This window comes from Monodelphis domestica, chromosome 7, assembly GCF_027887165.1.
Source record: "Monodelphis domestica isolate mMonDom1 chromosome 7, mMonDom1.pri, whole genome shotgun sequence".
NCBI classification, from domain to species: Eukaryota; Metazoa; Chordata; class Mammalia; order Didelphimorphia; family Didelphidae; genus Monodelphis; species Monodelphis domestica.
Window position 1 is genome coordinate 272001621 of NC_077233.1, and position 17492 is coordinate 272019112.

At 36.5% G+C, this 17492-nt stretch overlaps 1 protein-coding gene and 1 long non-coding RNA gene across 8 annotated transcripts in view; one reads left to right on the forward strand and one right to left on the reverse strand.

Annotated features, from left to right (window-relative positions):
- Positions 1 to 17492, forward strand: part of CDC14B (cell division cycle 14B) — a 102348-nt gene that overhangs the window by 53389 nt on the left and 31467 nt on the right. For all 7 annotated transcript variants that reach the window (XM_007497936.3, XM_007497937.3, XM_007497938.3 and 4 more), the window contains 3 exons: positions 566 to 642; positions 7964 to 8030; positions 12672 to 12734. In XM_007497936.3, the coding sequence (XP_007497998.1) occupies positions 566 to 642; positions 7964 to 8030; positions 12672 to 12734 (207 nt within the window). The remainder of the gene's footprint in view (positions 1 to 565; positions 643 to 7963; positions 8031 to 12671; positions 12735 to 17492) is intronic.
- LOC130455658 (uncharacterized) overlaps positions 1 to 17492 on the reverse strand; it is a 44855-nt gene that overhangs the window by 16571 nt on the left and 10792 nt on the right. The window lies entirely within an intron of this gene.

Below are 17492 nucleotides of genomic sequence, written 5' to 3' on the forward strand. Positions count from 1 at the left end.
TCTCATGGTCTTTATAGTGCAAAACATAAGAATGCCTCTTTAACATTTTCCATTTAGAGAATTAGTGCAGATGACTCTCAGTTCATCACAACTTTGTTAGGGTTAAAGAATTTTTAAAAGAATGATGACAGTGGAATATTTCTTATACTTTGAGTAATTATATGGTATTAGTTTATCAGAAGGGTTGCTGTTGCATATATATATTCACAGTATTTTTTGTTAGATGGGGAAATAATTCTGTTTCATTGACTATTTTGTTCATTGAATTAGTTGCCAAAATCTTGACAATTGCCTGTTCTAAGACATATTAGAAATTGATAAACAGAAGCATAATTTATTTAAGGGAAACTGAAGAAAAGGTAATTTCTGTTAACAGTTCAAAGGATTTGTTTTGTTTACATTACATACTTAACCTGTCTTAGTCAAAGGAAAATGCACTTCACTGTTTAGAATTTGAGCAGTTGTTTTTAACTACTCACCAGAAATATCAATTATAAATAACTTGTTCTTAATCAGATAATTTGTGAATAATTGCTTTATTTCCTCTGCTCCCCCTTACACCTAGATAATATATTTGGAGAAATCTCCTGAAGATACCTACAGGATGCTGTTGGTTGGAAACATATCCTATGTTCCTTTCAGGTATGAGAATTTTGGGGATCATAAATGTCTTTTGATTTTATATAATGCTCATTTCTAGACATGCCTCCTTTTTCATCTTCACTCTCCTCCTACTTGTATGCAACTTTCATTGTAGCAAAAGGGGAAAAAAGTGAGAAATCAGCCAGCACAGCCACCACATTTGAAAGAATTGACAACTGTTCACAGCTACTTCCACCATTTTTCCAAGAAAGGGAGAGAAACGTGTTTCCTCCTTTCCTCCAGTGCCAAAATTAATCATTAGCAAATGTGAGAGCTTTAGTTATGTGTTTAGCTATATTGAATCAGGCCCTTTCATGGACCTTATGTTCTCATCCTTTGTCACTGAAAACACTTGTATTTGTTTTTAAGAGAAAAGTTAGAGGGGTGGCATTTCATGCGATGTGTTCAAAAGAGCAGCCAATAACTGGAAATGAGGCTTCTCGAAGCAGCTGAGCTATTGTGCTTACAGTGCTGATTGAAGACACGTTACAGATTATTAATTCCTATGCCAGTCTATTAGTTTTTCCATATACAGTGCCCCTTGCTGGCAAAAATTGTCCTCTGCACATGGACAGGTAATCTTCAATTTATGTACCATGTTAAGAAGCAGCAAGGGAAGGAACTGGGTACTTTGATATATTGTTAATTTATTGGCTGCTACTGAAGCAACTATTAAAATTGTACATCCTACAGATGGGGTATGAGTAATGTGTTTTCTGTATATAAATAACATTAGCTTAAGTTCAAAGAAGTCATTATAAAACCAAGGAGAAAATGTTTACTAGGCTACCTTCTACTAGTGCCATATGTTACTATGGTAAACAACATGTGTGAGGCTTTCTAGAAAGCTAATTTTTAAAAAACACTCTCCCTCTTCATGTGTTTATTGGCACATCGAAACCTGTTATTCTGAACAAATAAATGCCTGGCTAATATCTCAGCTCTTTGGTAAAACTGCTGCAAAATTCATTAGGATGCAAAGTACTGAGAGAAATTTGCAGAAGTGGGCATCTGCTTTGGAAAGTATTTATCCTGTATATATTGATAGTAAGATCGTTTCTTAAGTCCATTCTCCTCTGCCTCACGGAGACATAGAGACGACACTGGATTCTTGAAGGCTGTACCCATAAAGCATAACTGTAGAACAGGGTTCTCAAACTGAAGTGTGAAGAGAACCCCAACAGTTCTTGTAGAGATTTCAGAGTAGCCAGAGCTTGGATAGAGGGAAAAATACGTATGCATGTTCACTTATCTCTAACTGACATTGAGCATATCCTTCAGTAATGAATGTGGACAACCAACGTTTTTCTGAGAAAGGGTTCACAGGCTTCCTCAGACTTCTCAAAGGATCCATGACACAGAAAAAGGTTAAGCATCCCTATTGCAGAAGGCCCTGCCTGGCTTTAAATGGGGGGCTACCCCTCAAGAACCCAGCATCACTGAACTTAGAAAGGCTCGTAACTAAGTTAACCAGAGGATGATGAGTTTTGGACCATTATAAGGACATCTTTTCTTTTAGAGCAGAGTTTTTAGAATATTTCTAGACATTCGTTTTCTAATCTATTGTTGGAGACAGAACAGCACAGAGTGCCTACCTGACCTGTGAATGATCAAGCCAGCAGAAATGACTTAAACTCAATAGGAAAAAAGAAGGAAAATATCATGGGCTACACTCTCTGAGTTGGGAAGGGGTGAGAGGAGAATTGAAGGCTAAATAATGAATTGTTTGAAGGGAAATTAATTCTCTTCCTCTTCCTTTCTGTATTATAAAGAATATACAAGCCAATGGATATTGCCATTTAGAAGGGAGGCTATTGCCCAAATAAGAACCAGAAAATTACTGTTACATTTTTCTTCTTTGGGAACTTGTAAGCCAATAAACAAGAGTACTGCTGCTTTTACCATTACTCTTCTTTACAGTGGTGTTTGTGGTAATGGGTTTCACTAGGAAAGACACATCTATAGAGTCTGGAAAATGGACAAATATATGATTTGCTTAAAAATCTGTGAAACATGGTTGAATATGGGGGAAAGATTTGGGATTGACAATAAAAAATAGCTATTTAAAAAAGAATTATCTTGCACAGAGTTAGAAAGTCATATCTTTCCCCTTAGTACTATTTTTAAAAATTCTACTTTTCTAGGTAACTTAGGTAATTTGAACCTCTGTTGTCTCAACTACCAAGAAAGTCCTTTTTTGAAAATGAAATATAATAAAATCTAATTAGTTTGAATTACTTGGAAGGAGGGTCAGTCTGAATGAATTAAAAATCATTTAGGGAGACTTGTAAAAGACATTACATTTTCCTCTTAAATACCTCTCTTAAATCTAGAAACCTTTTTGAAGTTAGAAGTCCTGATAGGTCTTTAAAGAATGAATCTATTCATTACAGATAAGAGCTTCCAGTTACATATGCTTTTATACTTATGTTCCCACCCCAACTCTAGTTAGAGAATGAAATTTTCCACATAAGTGAATTTTTCTGATATCTTCATTCGATCCACTTAAAAAATAATTTTTAAAAGCCTTTATTGATAGAAAATAGTTACAGTGACCCTTAGTTGAACTAAATGATCTCCAAACTCCTTTCTAGTTCTAATATTCTAGAATTCTTTTTTTTTAAACAAACCTATAATTTCATAGTGCATGGAGCGCCAAGCCTGCAATCAGGAAGAACTTAGTTCAAATCTGACTGCTAATATTTATGATTCTGGGTAAAAGTCACTTATTCCTGTTTGCCTCAGTTTCCTCATGTGCCAGATGAGCTGGAAAAGAAAATGGCAAGCCCCACTCCATTATCTTTGCCAAGAAAATCCCAAATGAGATCATGACGAGTTGAATATGACAGAAATTAATGAACAATAGATCATTTCACTGCTATTGGCACTTGCCATGGAGGAAACATCCCCCATTGGGGAAACAGCCATAATTTTTATATTTTGGATACTATGAGTATAATACAGTGAGGAAGATCTCAGGATCTGTTAGGGTAATTTTTTTTAGACTTGATAGTCCTTTATGAAAATTGACATTTCTAAGCTTTTAATAATACCTTATCTTCCCATCTTTTCCTCCAAATTTGTTAAATGTTAGCTTATGTCATCTAAATTCCCCCTCTAACCTCTGTGAACTGAGAAGTAAATTACATAGTTCCTTGTGGCACTTTTTTTCTGCCTTAAAATTCCTTCCAGGCTATATTCCACCCAGTTAATTAATACATAATAATGGACATTTCTACAGGATGCCCCAAAAGTCTAAATGCAATTTAAAGGACTACCTTTATAGACTTGGTATTTTAAAGTGATTTAAATATATTATCTTATTTGAGTCTCACAATAGCTGTCTATTAAGAACTACAGGTTTTATTAATCCCATTTTATAGATGAGAAAAACTGAGGCTCCAAAAGATTATGTGACTTACCAAGATCACTTAGGTAAAATGTGTTAGAGGTGGAATTAGACTCCAAGTCAGGGGCCCCCAAACTATGGCCCACGGGCCACAGGAGGCCCCCTGAGGCCATGGATCAGACCCTCACTGCACTTCTGCAAGGGGCACCTCTTTTATTGGTGACCAGTGAGAGGAGCACTGTATGTGGCTCGCAAGTACTACTTCCGGTGACATCATCCTTTGTGTGGAGCCTTAGAATGTGGCACTGCGCAAAGGATTACGTGGCAGCACAATGACGTCCTCATGGTGAGCGGCGACCTGGGGGAGGGGATTCTGCACTATGTATATGGCTGCCCATTGAGGGTTAGGGTTTAAGGTTAAGTTTTGGATTAGGTTTTTATAGTCCGGCCCTCCAACAGTCTGAGGGACAGTGAGCTGGCCCCCTGGGTAAAAAGCTTGGGGACCCCTGCTCCAAGTATTCCAACTTCAAAACATACTTTGGGGATCAGTTAGGGAGCTCAGAGGGGACTGGAGGTGTCCTAGGTTCAAATCTGGCCTCAGACACTCCCTAACGTGACCCTTGGCAAGTCACTTAACCTCCACTGCCCTTACCAGAGTATTGATTTAAGACAGAAGGTAAGGGTTTAAAAAGAAATCCAACATACTCTTTCTGCTGTACCTTACTGTCTTGTACAAGATAAATTGAGTATAATGGAAGTAACTAGATATTCTCACTAAACTATGGTCTTCAAAAAGGTTTGGCTTTCTGACAATTTGAATATGGCTCTTTTATTTTTGTTTGCACTATTAAAAAATGAATAGATTTAAATTAAATTACTTTTAATTAAATTTACATTTTAGTAACCGTTCTTCCATAGAGGACATAAAGATAATTATCACAAATTCTAAATTAGTCAAATTCAAATGAAGGAAATTCTATAATATTTTCACTTAAGAATGTCTTTATGGCCGTGGTTATGACATCATAGCTTACAATTACAATATGATTTGAAAAATAGGTCTAGAAAACGTTTGTTTGGTTTACATGCAAAAATAGATTTTTAAAAACCTCCATGTACATGGGCAATTCAGACCTAAAAGCAATAGTACCAGTTTGCCTTGAACTTGACCTTGAATAGACTAAGACGATGTTAAAGGAAGGGATTTAAATTTGGGGATCATAACAATACTGTGTATCTAAATAGGAGTTCACAGTTGTAACAGAAGTAACTTCTCCATGTAGAGATTAAGTTCTCTGAACTCAACAAGAGTTACTTTGGTCAACGTTCTCACTAGCAGAATGTGCCTTCCTTCACCTAATCCTTGACTAATTGTCGTATTTAACGCAGTCATCCCTGACTCTACAACAAGTGTTCCTAAACTAGAGTCCATGGATTTGTTTTGCAAAATATTTTGTAAATGTAATTCAGTGTAATTGACTTCTCCTGTAATCCTACCTATTTTATGCATTTTACAATATTCTGAAGAAGTGATCCGAAGTTCTCACCAAACTGTCAGAGTTCATGCCACACATAAAAGATAAAGAACCCATGCTTTTGGGAAATCCAGGAGTATGTACATTGTCTCACTAATGAGATTTCAATATATCTCTCACTTAGTAAACTGAGCTCCACCAATGTATCAGATGTTAATTACATAATAACCTAGAGGAACATCCTTTTTTTTTTTTAAACCCCTATCTTCCATCTTGGATACACAATACTGTGTATTGATTCCAAGGCAGAAGAGTGGTAAGGGGGATTAAGTGACTTACCCAGGGTCACACAGCTGGGAATTGTCTGAGGTCAGATTTGAACCTAGGACCTCCTATCTCTAGGCCTGGCTGTCAATCCACTCAGCTACCCAGATGCCCTTGAAACATCCTTTCTTAATCATTATTTATAACTTTCTAAATTAAAAATCTTTCATTTCTGGCATTAAATATATTAAAATTGTAAAATATATAATTAATTTTTAGAGGGAGGTAAATTAATAAAACAAAGGCATGGTATGGTTAATTTGAATTGTTTTTAGCTGTGAGAAAATGCAAAGCCAATCTTGCCTCAGACTCTCTATTTAATGGCATGTCACTTCCCTTCTCAAAATACAGTCCCACACGGTTCATTCAGTCTCTCTCTAAATTTATTTATGAATTTAAATTCTCTTTATAATGTTTCAAAAATAGAATGAACAATTTCCCAGTTCTCACAAGAAAGAAGTTTCTCCTATTAGTCTATAATCTCCAAGAGCTAAAATTAAAATACGCAGTTTCTGTCTGAATCTATAGGAAGAAGCACCTCATAGAATGACAATGAAAATTGTATATCCAGAATTCTATACTGTTAGACATTCTAAGTTGATTTAACTTCTTCAGGAAAGGCATTGAAACACTTATTACACAGTTTACACAGCATTCTCCTTATATTTATTGTCAGCCTGGTGTTAAAAAAAGGGGGGTCACTTTTCGGAGGGGTTTATTGGGGAATTGTCTTTAACAATTTTGAATGGAACTCTCATTTAATTCCTAAAAGCGATTCCCGCAGATCAGAATGCAAAACAAAAGCTGGTTACTTAAGAGTGATGAAAATAACTATCTAATCTCCTTTCTTCTCAAGCTTCATAATCAATGCATTCAAATGCATTTTCTTTTTAAAGGAGAGACATCTACATGGAAGTCAGTCTAATCAGATCAAATAGCAGTAACTAAAAGTACTTAACAAGTGGTCTTTGCATTGTCTGCTTAATGGTATTATATCACGGTATCCAAACACCCTTGAAAATAATCTGCTGTAAGGCTAGGAATAAAAATAAATATTTAATTTAATACATTGTTTTAGTTTTTCAAGTCAGGAAGATACAACTTGAATCCAGTGCAAATTCATGCATCTTTTCATTAGCAAGATTGATAACAACATGAATAATCCTATTCTGTTGAATTATATTTAAATAAAAATTAAATGGCATAATTTAAAGCAAATAGAATATTTCATAGTTAGTGTCCATAAGTTGGCAGAAATGCCCCTATATGCTTCTTACCTGCAGAATCTTCTGGATAATGAGAGAAAATATTGATTTGTAGGATATATTCTGATTAAATTTATTATCGTCTATTAAACCATAATAACTGGTAGTGCAGTTTGAACAAAATCTAGTTTGGAAACACCTTATTGCACTAACACATGATTAACCTTCTTTCCATGACTAATTCTAGTTCTGACAAAAAGATATATAATGATTTATAGATTTAGTTTTACAATGTGACTTTATTTTAAATTGTAGTACTATTTTGGTATATGGTAAAACTGAAGAGAAAAAGGACATCTATCCATATTACAAATCATACACTGATGGTGACTGTCATCTTGTTCATTGGATAACAGGGAAAGAAGTCTTTCTTCCTAGAAATAGTTTTTAGATCTAAACATATAGTAAGTCTAAGGGTACCCAGCAGCATGAGATTACTTACATCATTCATCAAAGCTTTAGAAAAAATCCTTCGTTTCCATCTCCATATTATCGTTTGCTCTAAATATTTTTTTCACACATGAATTCCCAGTATGGAGATTTTAATTTCTTTTAAGATGAAATGGAATTGATATAAAAATTAATAATTAATTTAAACTATATCTAGTAATTATAAAAGTAAAGTCACCTACAAAAACTTTTTGGAAGGTAGGACAAAAGAAGGGGCAAACTTGTGAGCTCAGTAGTTAGAATGCAGTTAAATACTATACTTGATTAATCAAATGAGATCACACCTTTTGGATGTTAAATGAATAATATTTTATTTAAATGAACCTTTTTCCTTTTGGGTTGGGGAACTCTTTGTGAGCCATTGTTTGGTTCAGTCATCTCCAGGTGGAACGCTAAAGAAGTAGATTTATTAGTGAAAACTGACTGAGATACTGATTCAAATATTTGTGAAATTTCAGGGATGCTTCCTATGGTAATTGCACTTTCTACTTAACACTACTCGACTGTTTTCAGGCAGTTCATAAGGTAAGTGAATCAAGTGATGCTACTTTGTATTAAAATGTTGAAGAACCAGAATGGAAAAATTCAGTCCAGCATTTTCAGGGGCTTATCAATAAGTGCTTCTTTTGAGGCGTTGCTATGTTTTCACATGTATTCTAGTTTCTGAGGAATGACACATTGGAGTATGGGGTGGGGGGGTGGATGTAAGGGCAGGATTTTCATTTTGATGCCACAAAAATCATAGTAGGTCCTGTGGTTGTCCAAACTTTATTTTTTAAAGTAAATTTTACTGATGCCTTTTATTTTATATCACCGTTATTTGAGGATATCCTCAACTTAAAAGGATTCCATAGTGGAAATATTTGTTTTAAATGCCTCTCTTTATAGTTGCCTCTTCAGAGCTTACTTATAATATTCAAACGACCAGTGCTAGAATATAGAAAGATCACAAGGATGAGATGCCATTTAGTTCCATTGTCTACTCAATTTATCAGCCGTCTCTCTTGGTCCCTGAGAGGTGAAGTAGTTCATGGAGATCATTCCATTTTTGTTTTTAGTTCATAATAGTTTTATTTTTGTCCTCAATTACATGTAAAAATAATTTTTAATCTTAAAAAAACTTAAGCCATAGTCTCCCATCCCTGAGATAGTACGCAACCTAACATAGATTTTATATGTGCAGACATGAAAAACATTTTTCTGTATTGGCCATTTTGTAGAAAGGAACTCATGCAAAGAAAATGAAGAAAGTAAAATATGGTGTGTTTTGGTCTACATTCAGACCCCATCAATTCTTTCTCTGAAGGCAGACAGCATTTTCCTGGGTCCTTGGGGATTGTCTTGGATGGCTGTGTTGCTAAGTCATTCACAATTGTTCCTCATATAATATTGCTGTTATTGTGTATGACGCTTTTAGTTCTGCTCACTTCACTCTGCTTCAGTTCATGAAGGCTTTTTCATGCTCATCATTTCTTAAAACACAATCTTATGCCACAACTTGTTCAGACATTCATCTGGGATAATTCTATGAAAACCTGGCCCAGTCCAGAACTTCGGACTTGATCCAAGTAGCAATCATGGTTACAGGTACGGCAGTTTTATATTCATGATGATCTAGGGAGCTTGGGATAGCTTTCACACGATGACGTTTCAGATGTTGTCAATGCTTGATAAAGGCCTTTTGCATAAGAAAAGGAAAATGGAGAATTTTTGTAATTACTTCTTAATTAGTATAAAACGTTTGTTAACTGAGACAGCATCAGAGGATAGGCTGTTAAATTAGGTGACTTTTCTCAGCTTTCTGACTTCTCAAGTTGAATACTCTCATAAAAATAAAATCATTACATCAAAAAGTCTCCTAACAATTTTTTTCAACTGTTTCTAAGTTGTGTATCCCTTTTAACCAATAGAATCCCACCACTGACTTTATGTCCTAAAGAAGTTAATGACTGTAAGACTAGCTTGACATGAATAAAAGTATTCATTGTAGGTACTACATGTAAAAGCTGGAAAAAAAATATATGTCCTCACCATGTAAAATGGCCGAATAGACAGTGGTGTGTGAATGTAATAGCATATTATTAAAGAATGATAATTTGAGGAATTTATTAACAGAAAGACAAACTGATTTAAAGTAGGAAAAATAATGTGAGCAATTACTCCCACAATATAATCAAAGTTAACTAAATGATTCCATTTCAGAAGATCAAGACAGACATGTAGCCATAGACTCTTTAAATCCTAATTTTTCAGGTAATTGAGAGATGTAAACTATCAGTGCTCTGTACAAAAGGATGCAAGGACTGGATGTGCCAGTCAGCTCCACTGGCCACTGAGTTTCTTTTCTGTCTATTACGGTCCCTGAGAGGCAAAGCAACATCTGTATAGTTTCAGAAGAGCCTGCTCTTCGGCACTTAATTTTGGACCCAAATGATGGCTAGAGTCAGTAATAGTAAATAATATATTATACTGTGAACCTTAAAACTGCTCAGACTCTACTTCAGAAGATTTGATTAAGCTATTCCCCATTTTAGATTCCTAATACTCAGGAGAACATTCAGTTACACTCATGGACCCCAGCACTTTTTGAATGTACCAACAATGAGTATTCTACATAAGGGCCTGGGGAAGTTCCTTTGTTTCTGCTTTCCTGTCTCCTCACACATCTCAAGTGAAATAGGACATTGCCAAAAAAGTTATTAAAAACTTTCTTTCCTCTTAAAAATCAGTAAAGAAGGGGGCAGCTGGGTGGCTCAGTGGATTAAGAGTCAGGCTTAGAGACGAGAGGTCCTGGGTTCAGATCTGGCCTCAGACTTCCCAGCTAGGTGACCCTGGGCAAGTCACTTGACCCCCATTGCCTAGCCCTTACCACTCCTCTGCCTTGGAGCCAATGCACAGTATTGTGTATCCAAGACAGAAGATAAGGGTTAAAAAAAATCAGTAAAGAAAATAGCAAATGATGCTTATTGCTAATTGCAATCATTCTGGTGGGTGCTTTTAACTTTTCAAGGACTACACTTTATGGGAGAGTTTGTTCACTACTTGGGAAGTGGGTGTTCTATGTGTGTGTGTATGTACAAGCACTCGTAAATCCTCAGCTCAGAGTGGGTTCTTTTCCAACTCCCTCTCATAATCAAATTCTCGCCTAACAGAAGATGTTGGGCAGTCAGTCAAGCCATTTTAATACAGCTCAGGCCTTTTTAAATCCCCACTGACTTTTTGGCATATGTATTGTCAACTTGAACTCATAATTAAAAGACCATCAGGAACAAAAGAAATCTGTGCTAAAATGAGTTCTGTGTGTGCTGCGTGGTATCCGAATCTTTGCATTTCCGTAGATCTGTCCTTGCAGTGGAAAACAGAAACATGGGGATTTTTCAGTAGTCGGGGAGAAAAGTCATTGCATTCTTTTTCCCTTCAGGAGATGGTAACTGGCATGTAAAGATATTTGAAGTCCTCGAAATGCGGATCCAGGGGCTGCTTAGTTACTTCTGTGTTATCTGAAGATCCTGATAGTTGCATTATGCCAGGAGTCCTTTCCATAGACTTGGGAATCTCTTGATCTGACCCCTGCCCAAAGCCAAAGGCTCAGTTCAAAATAGCCGTGGATGAAAGCCAGGAATGTTCTCCTAATTGCCCCTGCAGACAGCAGAGAGGATTTACCATTCTTGGCACATAGACCAGAAAGATGCTATTTCTGTTATGGCAGCCAAGGGAGCCTCCGATCCAAACTTGCCTGTCAGAAAAGCAAGTTTTGCTCAACGTTTTAGGGACAATCAGTTCTACGCATCAGGCTTAGTGAATTAATAGGAAATTTGACAAGGATGTGGTTCAGACTCTTAGTTTAGAAATGCATGTGCAGAATAGTACAACTTGATGGGAAAGTGGTTGTTTTTTAAACTTCTTTATGAAGAAATACATATTTAAATATGTTGGCTCTCAAAATTGAGGACATTTTAGACAGGGGCCTTTGAACTTGGATTTATACAATATTTTGATTACTGTATTTAAAAATAGATTTTTTTTCTTTGGTACTCCATTGGCATTTTACTTTGTGTATTTGAAAATCATTTTCCTGAGGAGGGCATACGTAGGCTTTACCAGACTGCCAGAGAGATCCATGACGAATGCCTGCTTACTTAGATTGTATCTAAATCCTACATGTTGATTCAGAATTTCTGTCAATGTGCACCAAAAAGTACGGTTACGTCTGTTCATTAGTTCGGCCAACTTGGAAAAAAAACTCAGTGCTGATGATGTTTAACTCAGCTTTCTAGAAAATAAATAGTAGACTTCTCGTTTCACTGTAGCAGTGTGGCTAGCTGCATTTCAAATAGAAGTTTAAAGGGCAGGATATTCTCCAGATGAAGGATATTATATTTTCCTACTCTTCATTTAGATTTCTTTTTAGTGCACAAAACATAAGAATTTTTTAAATGAAAGCATGTATGAAATCTGTAGGAATGTCAGATGTCATTTCTTTCACAGCCTATAAAATTTCATCCAAAGTAATATATATGAAGGAGGTCACTTTCACTGAAGGGTAAACTTCCCATTTCTTTAACATATATGGGGATTATTAATCCACAAGATCTTTGTGTAATTTAGAACCACTCTGAAGTAGTAACTAACTCGATTTACATTGATGGCACAAATTTTTTTAATGAAAATATAGATTAAATAAAATATAACAGAAACTGAGGCTGTGAGGCATTGCTGTAGTATAGTAAATTCTGAAGAAGTTTGAAAGGTAGTTTGGTGTAGTGAATAGGCTAACCTTGAAGCCAGAAAGACCATGACAGACAACCTGACTTTGTGACCTTTCTTTTATCTCTCAATTCTTGGCAACTCTCTAAAAGTCTATATAGCTGCAGAGAAGATGCTGACCAGCGTTGGTAGTGGCACCTTTCCCCCTTGGAATTTTTTATGCCAATTAAATCTCAGATCAACTCCCCATCGCTATAATAAATACTATTATAAGAATGGCTTCTTATGATGAATGCACTTCAAAAAGCTATATATAGCTCACTTATTTTGAGTTATGTTTAATACAATGTAATTGTTCATTGGTTGAGAACTTCTCCTTAAATTTGCTTCTAATAGGAATAAATTTGTAATTATTTACCTCTTAAAAGTTATTGGGTTTGTTTATTTTTTGGATTTTAGGCAATCCGTTATGGCTTCCTTAATTTTGAAAAATTCGACCTTGTTGAATACGAGCATTATGAAGTAAGTCCACATGGTTTTTCTAATCCCTTTCATATTTACATGTATGCTATAGTCATACTGACTTCAAAAGCTATTTGTTTCCATTACGACAAATTTATTTTTATGTTGTTTGAAGTTTGGGAGAGAGAGAAGGGAAAAATACCACATCACCACATAACAATTACAAATGCAATATCCATGATCTCCGGGATATTTTTCTTTAGAAAAATCCATTATATGAACATCCAATCACATAAATTGGGGGTTGATTTTATCTGTATCACAAATTTATTCTAATTTTAAAAATAAATAGTATTCCTATGAAGTCATTTGTGATGGTGCATTGAAATGTTTATTATTTTCAGATTCTAAATTAAGAGAGAGCTTGGCAATAATCAAATGCAAAGCAGACACTCACTAAAGACTATCAGTCACATAAAGAAACCAATCAAAAACTGAAATAAAGCATATTTAAGATATTTTATGATCCTTTAACTGCCATCTGAGCTTTAACTTTAGAAGTCAAAATAACTAATGCAGCTATTGTGTACTATTATGTATTATACCCTCTCCTAAATGGTGAGTCTCATTAGGTCAGAAATCTGTTTTGTCTGAATATCCCACTTATTCCTACCAAGCAGTACTCTGCACACAATTGATATTTAGTAGAATTGAATTTCAGAGGACAGATCAGATGGAAATTGTTTATATTCATTGGTGAACTCAATCAACAAGCATTTATTAAAATACCTTTTGTGTGCCAGGCGTTGTGCTAGGAATGTGGAGTGATACACACTGAGCCCATTTCAGATCACAGTCTTGAGTGGAATGAGTTTATTGGTGATTTGGGGTGTGCTGGCTGGGCATGATGGCATGAAGATGACTTAAAGGGTCCCCAGAGCCAAGTTGCTTAACTCATTATCTTAAGTGATAGCTGTCAGATTTTTTGCCAATTCAATAAATTTAAAACTCCAGAAACCATTGTAGCACTTAATAAGATGAAAAACACTATAAATATGAGCTATGCATATCTTTTCCTTCCCTTCTTCCTCATACTCGGTTCTGTTTCTGTTCCTAGTACCAGCTGTTCTTCCAGACCCCAGGCTCATCATCTTACATGTCTAACTCCTCGTCTCTCTTACCACGTCCAGTCTGTTGGATAATCTGATTGATTCTCTTTTCTGAATATCCTAGGCACTTTGCTTCTCTCCCTCTTTCCTAGATTTTCTTTTCCTCTTTCCTCCTAGAACCTCTGTTCTAATCTGTCTCTACCACTTGCGTAGTGAAGCAGAAATCACTTCATTCCTGAGCTACAATTTCCTTCTCTCTAAAAAAGGAAATAGAATTAAATGGTCTCTTACAATGCCTTTCTAGTTCTAAACTCATTTATGATCTGGATGCTTAACCTGAAGCAGAATTCCAAGCCAAGTAAATAAAATAGCAGAGATTTTAAATTCCATCTAGTTAGCATTATAACCAAATCAAAAGTTGTATATTTATGCATAATGGAACAACCTGATGGAATTTCTTATTATATTAATGTACATTAGTCTGAATCACACTCTCATTAGTAGACTGAATCAGCTAGTTAATGTTGTGAAGGAGGGGAAATATTGAATTCAACAAATCTTTCCTGAGCATCTATTATAATAAGGCACTATGCTAAGGGCTACGGAGAAGTCTAAGATGAAAACCCAATCCTTCCTCTTAAGTAGCTCTGGCTCTGATTTCAGAAATAAATAATTTGCTTGCTATTTTCTATACAGGCCACCAGGTGGCTTACAGTCAGAACACCTCTCCCCAATTCAAATCTGGCCTCAGACACTTACTGGCTGTGTGACCCTGGGCTAGTCACTTCACCCTGTTTGCCTCAGTTTCCTCATCTGCCAAATGAGCTGGAGAAGGAAATGGTAAACCACTCTGCCAAGGAAACCTCAAATGACGATCACATAGTAGTAGGACTTGACTAAAGCAATCAAATAATAACAGGTTTCTGTATAAACATTCCATCTCCAGCTTCTGCACCTTTACTAAGACCATCCCCTATGCCAGTCTATCGTCCTTCCTGCCACCTCTAGAAATTCCTACTTCCGTTTAAGACCCATCCCAGGGCTTGCTACCTCTTAGGGACATGTTTTCTAGCCCTCTAGGCTGTTAGGGTGCTTCCCCTCCCTCTCCAATTCCCTTGTCCTCCTTTTCTGAACCCCAAAGATATTGCTCTCCCCTCTCCTCCGGGGGCGTGTTAGCTTCTTGAGGACAGCTGCTCCTTGAGGTTTTCCTTTCATCCTCACTGTCGCAAAGCGCCTGGCACAGAATAGCTGCTTAATAAATGCTTGTTGGTGTGAATTAAAAACATATAATTGAATGGACAAGCAAAAGGCTGAATAAAGTTCACTGGAAGCACGGAGGAATGAAGGACGATGTCTTGATTATTCTGTGGAGGGGAGAGCGGGAAATATGAAGGAAGCATTCCCAGAAGAGGGATTGGTCATAAGGACCCCTAGGAAAGTGACCAAGTTATGCAGCCAGGAGCAGAAGGGCCCGAACGGCCAGGACTTCTTGGCTGGCACGCTTCCTGAGGCGGGCGGTAGTGGAAAGAGCCAGCCTCGGGAGTCAGAGAGAACGGGGTGACCACCACCATTACGAGAGAGAGTTTCTTCATGAGAGAAGTCCCTCTGGGAGTAAAATCAAAGATCCAGCCCCTATCCCCGCATGCAAAGACCTGCTCCAACTCTAGAGGCTCATTATCCTTGTTCTTACTCAGGAAAGTTCTTTAAATCGGCGTTTAATTAAAGAAAGAATACCGGACCAGTTTAGACGTGGTAGCTAGAATTTACATAGTGTCTTAAGGTTTACAAAGTGCTTTATAGATCTTCACAGCAACTCTGGCTGCGAGGTGGTATTATCATCACTATTTTACAGATGAGGAAACTGAGGCTGGGGGAGGTAAAGTGGCTTCCCTATGGTCATACAGACAGTAAGCGGTAAGAGGCTAAGGGTAAAGTGGGGTTTGAATTTAGGTCTTCCTGGCTCAGATCCAGTACATTACTCATGCCATAAAGTAAGTTTCTAAATGAAACGGGATTGGCACAAAGTGTTCTAGAGTGGAGTAGTGGATAAAGGGCCAGCCTGAGAGTCGGAAAATCTTGGAATCAAGTCCCGTTTCCGAGACAGACTGGCTATAGGACTGGACAAGTCATTTAACCCCTCGGTGCCTTGGGCAACTCTTTGAGAGTTGTAGATCAGGTACGGATCTGCCATAGTCGAAAGTGAACTTTCTCACCTTGCCAATGAACTGAAAAGGCAAAAGAGTCCCAAAGGCAGACTTTTCTTTGATTTAAAAATGTCTCATGTAGATGTGTTTTGTGAGATACTGAGCAAATCACTTCAAACTTTCCTCAACTGGGAAAAAATAAAAGTTGAATGAGATGACCTCTAATGCCTCTTGCAACTGTAAACGTAGCATGCGTTGACTAGACTAAAGGGGCTGGCTGCCAAATCCAATAACTTTTTATCAGGAAAAACGGACGCTCTCACATGTATGGATGAATATAAATCGACGAAAAGGATATATATTTATTGGGCAGAAATTGTAGTTTCTTGTTTCCTGATCGTCACCTAAATTACCAAGTCATTCCAAGGGCATTTAATAGGTGAACAAAAGAGGACAGAGAAAAAAAGGAAAAGATCTTCAAAGATTTTTCTTAATAACAAATTTCTTTCTCCTTCAAAAACAGCAGGACCTCCATATGGACTTTTTAAAAATTTGTTATTTTTTAAATTACACATAGAAACTTTTTTGACAATTGTTTTCTGGCATTTTAAAATTCCAATTTCCTCCCTCTTACCTTTCCCCTGCTTCCATGCAATGCATATCCCCCTATTTTCTCATTCCATAACAAGAAGACACATGTCACACATACAATAAAAAAATTCATGAAGGAAATAAAGTGGAAGATGGTATACTTTGATCTGCAGTCAAGCGCCAATCATTCTGATGCTGAATTTTAGCACCACATTCCTAGATTTGCTGTTAGAGGAGATTTAAATGACACCAAAATGAACAAAGTCAGAGGAATCTGCTAGATTTGATCCATAGAAAAAATGTGCTTGCAATAGGAAACAATTGTGAGGGCATTTATGGATCCATTCACGTTACCTGAAATGGGGCAAGATACTATAATGACATGAAAAAACCTTTTACCTTATTAATATTTTTAAAAGACCAACCAAAAAAACATCAGCAGCATCCCAGCTGTATGTGCACTTTCGTGTATGTATAAATAATTTGTAAGAAAATCTATATGTCCTCAATGAGAATATTAGTAGGCAATATGTAGGCTTTTTCAAGTCCTATTTCCCAGACATCCATACTATTCTACCACTGAAAGACATAGGGAATATAGCTCACTGCATTTATTTGTTTGTTATAAAAAGCATTTGCTTTTGCAGGGGAAGCACTATTTTGAAAGATATTTTCCAAGCTCCATCTCTGTCTCAATACATAAAAATAATTTTAAATTATTTGAAAGCTATGATAATGGACATAACCTTGTTCAACCGTCTAATCATAATATTAGGCTAGGAGATGCTAGGTGGCACAGTAGATAGAGCCTGGACCCGGAATCAGAAAAACCTAAGCAACCTCAGATACTTACTAGCTGTGCTCACTTAAGCTCATATCTTCCTCAGTTTTATCACCCATAAAATGGGTTAGCACGTCCCTTTTAAGCTTGTTTTGATGACCAAATGAAATAATATTTGTAAAGTGCTTAATAC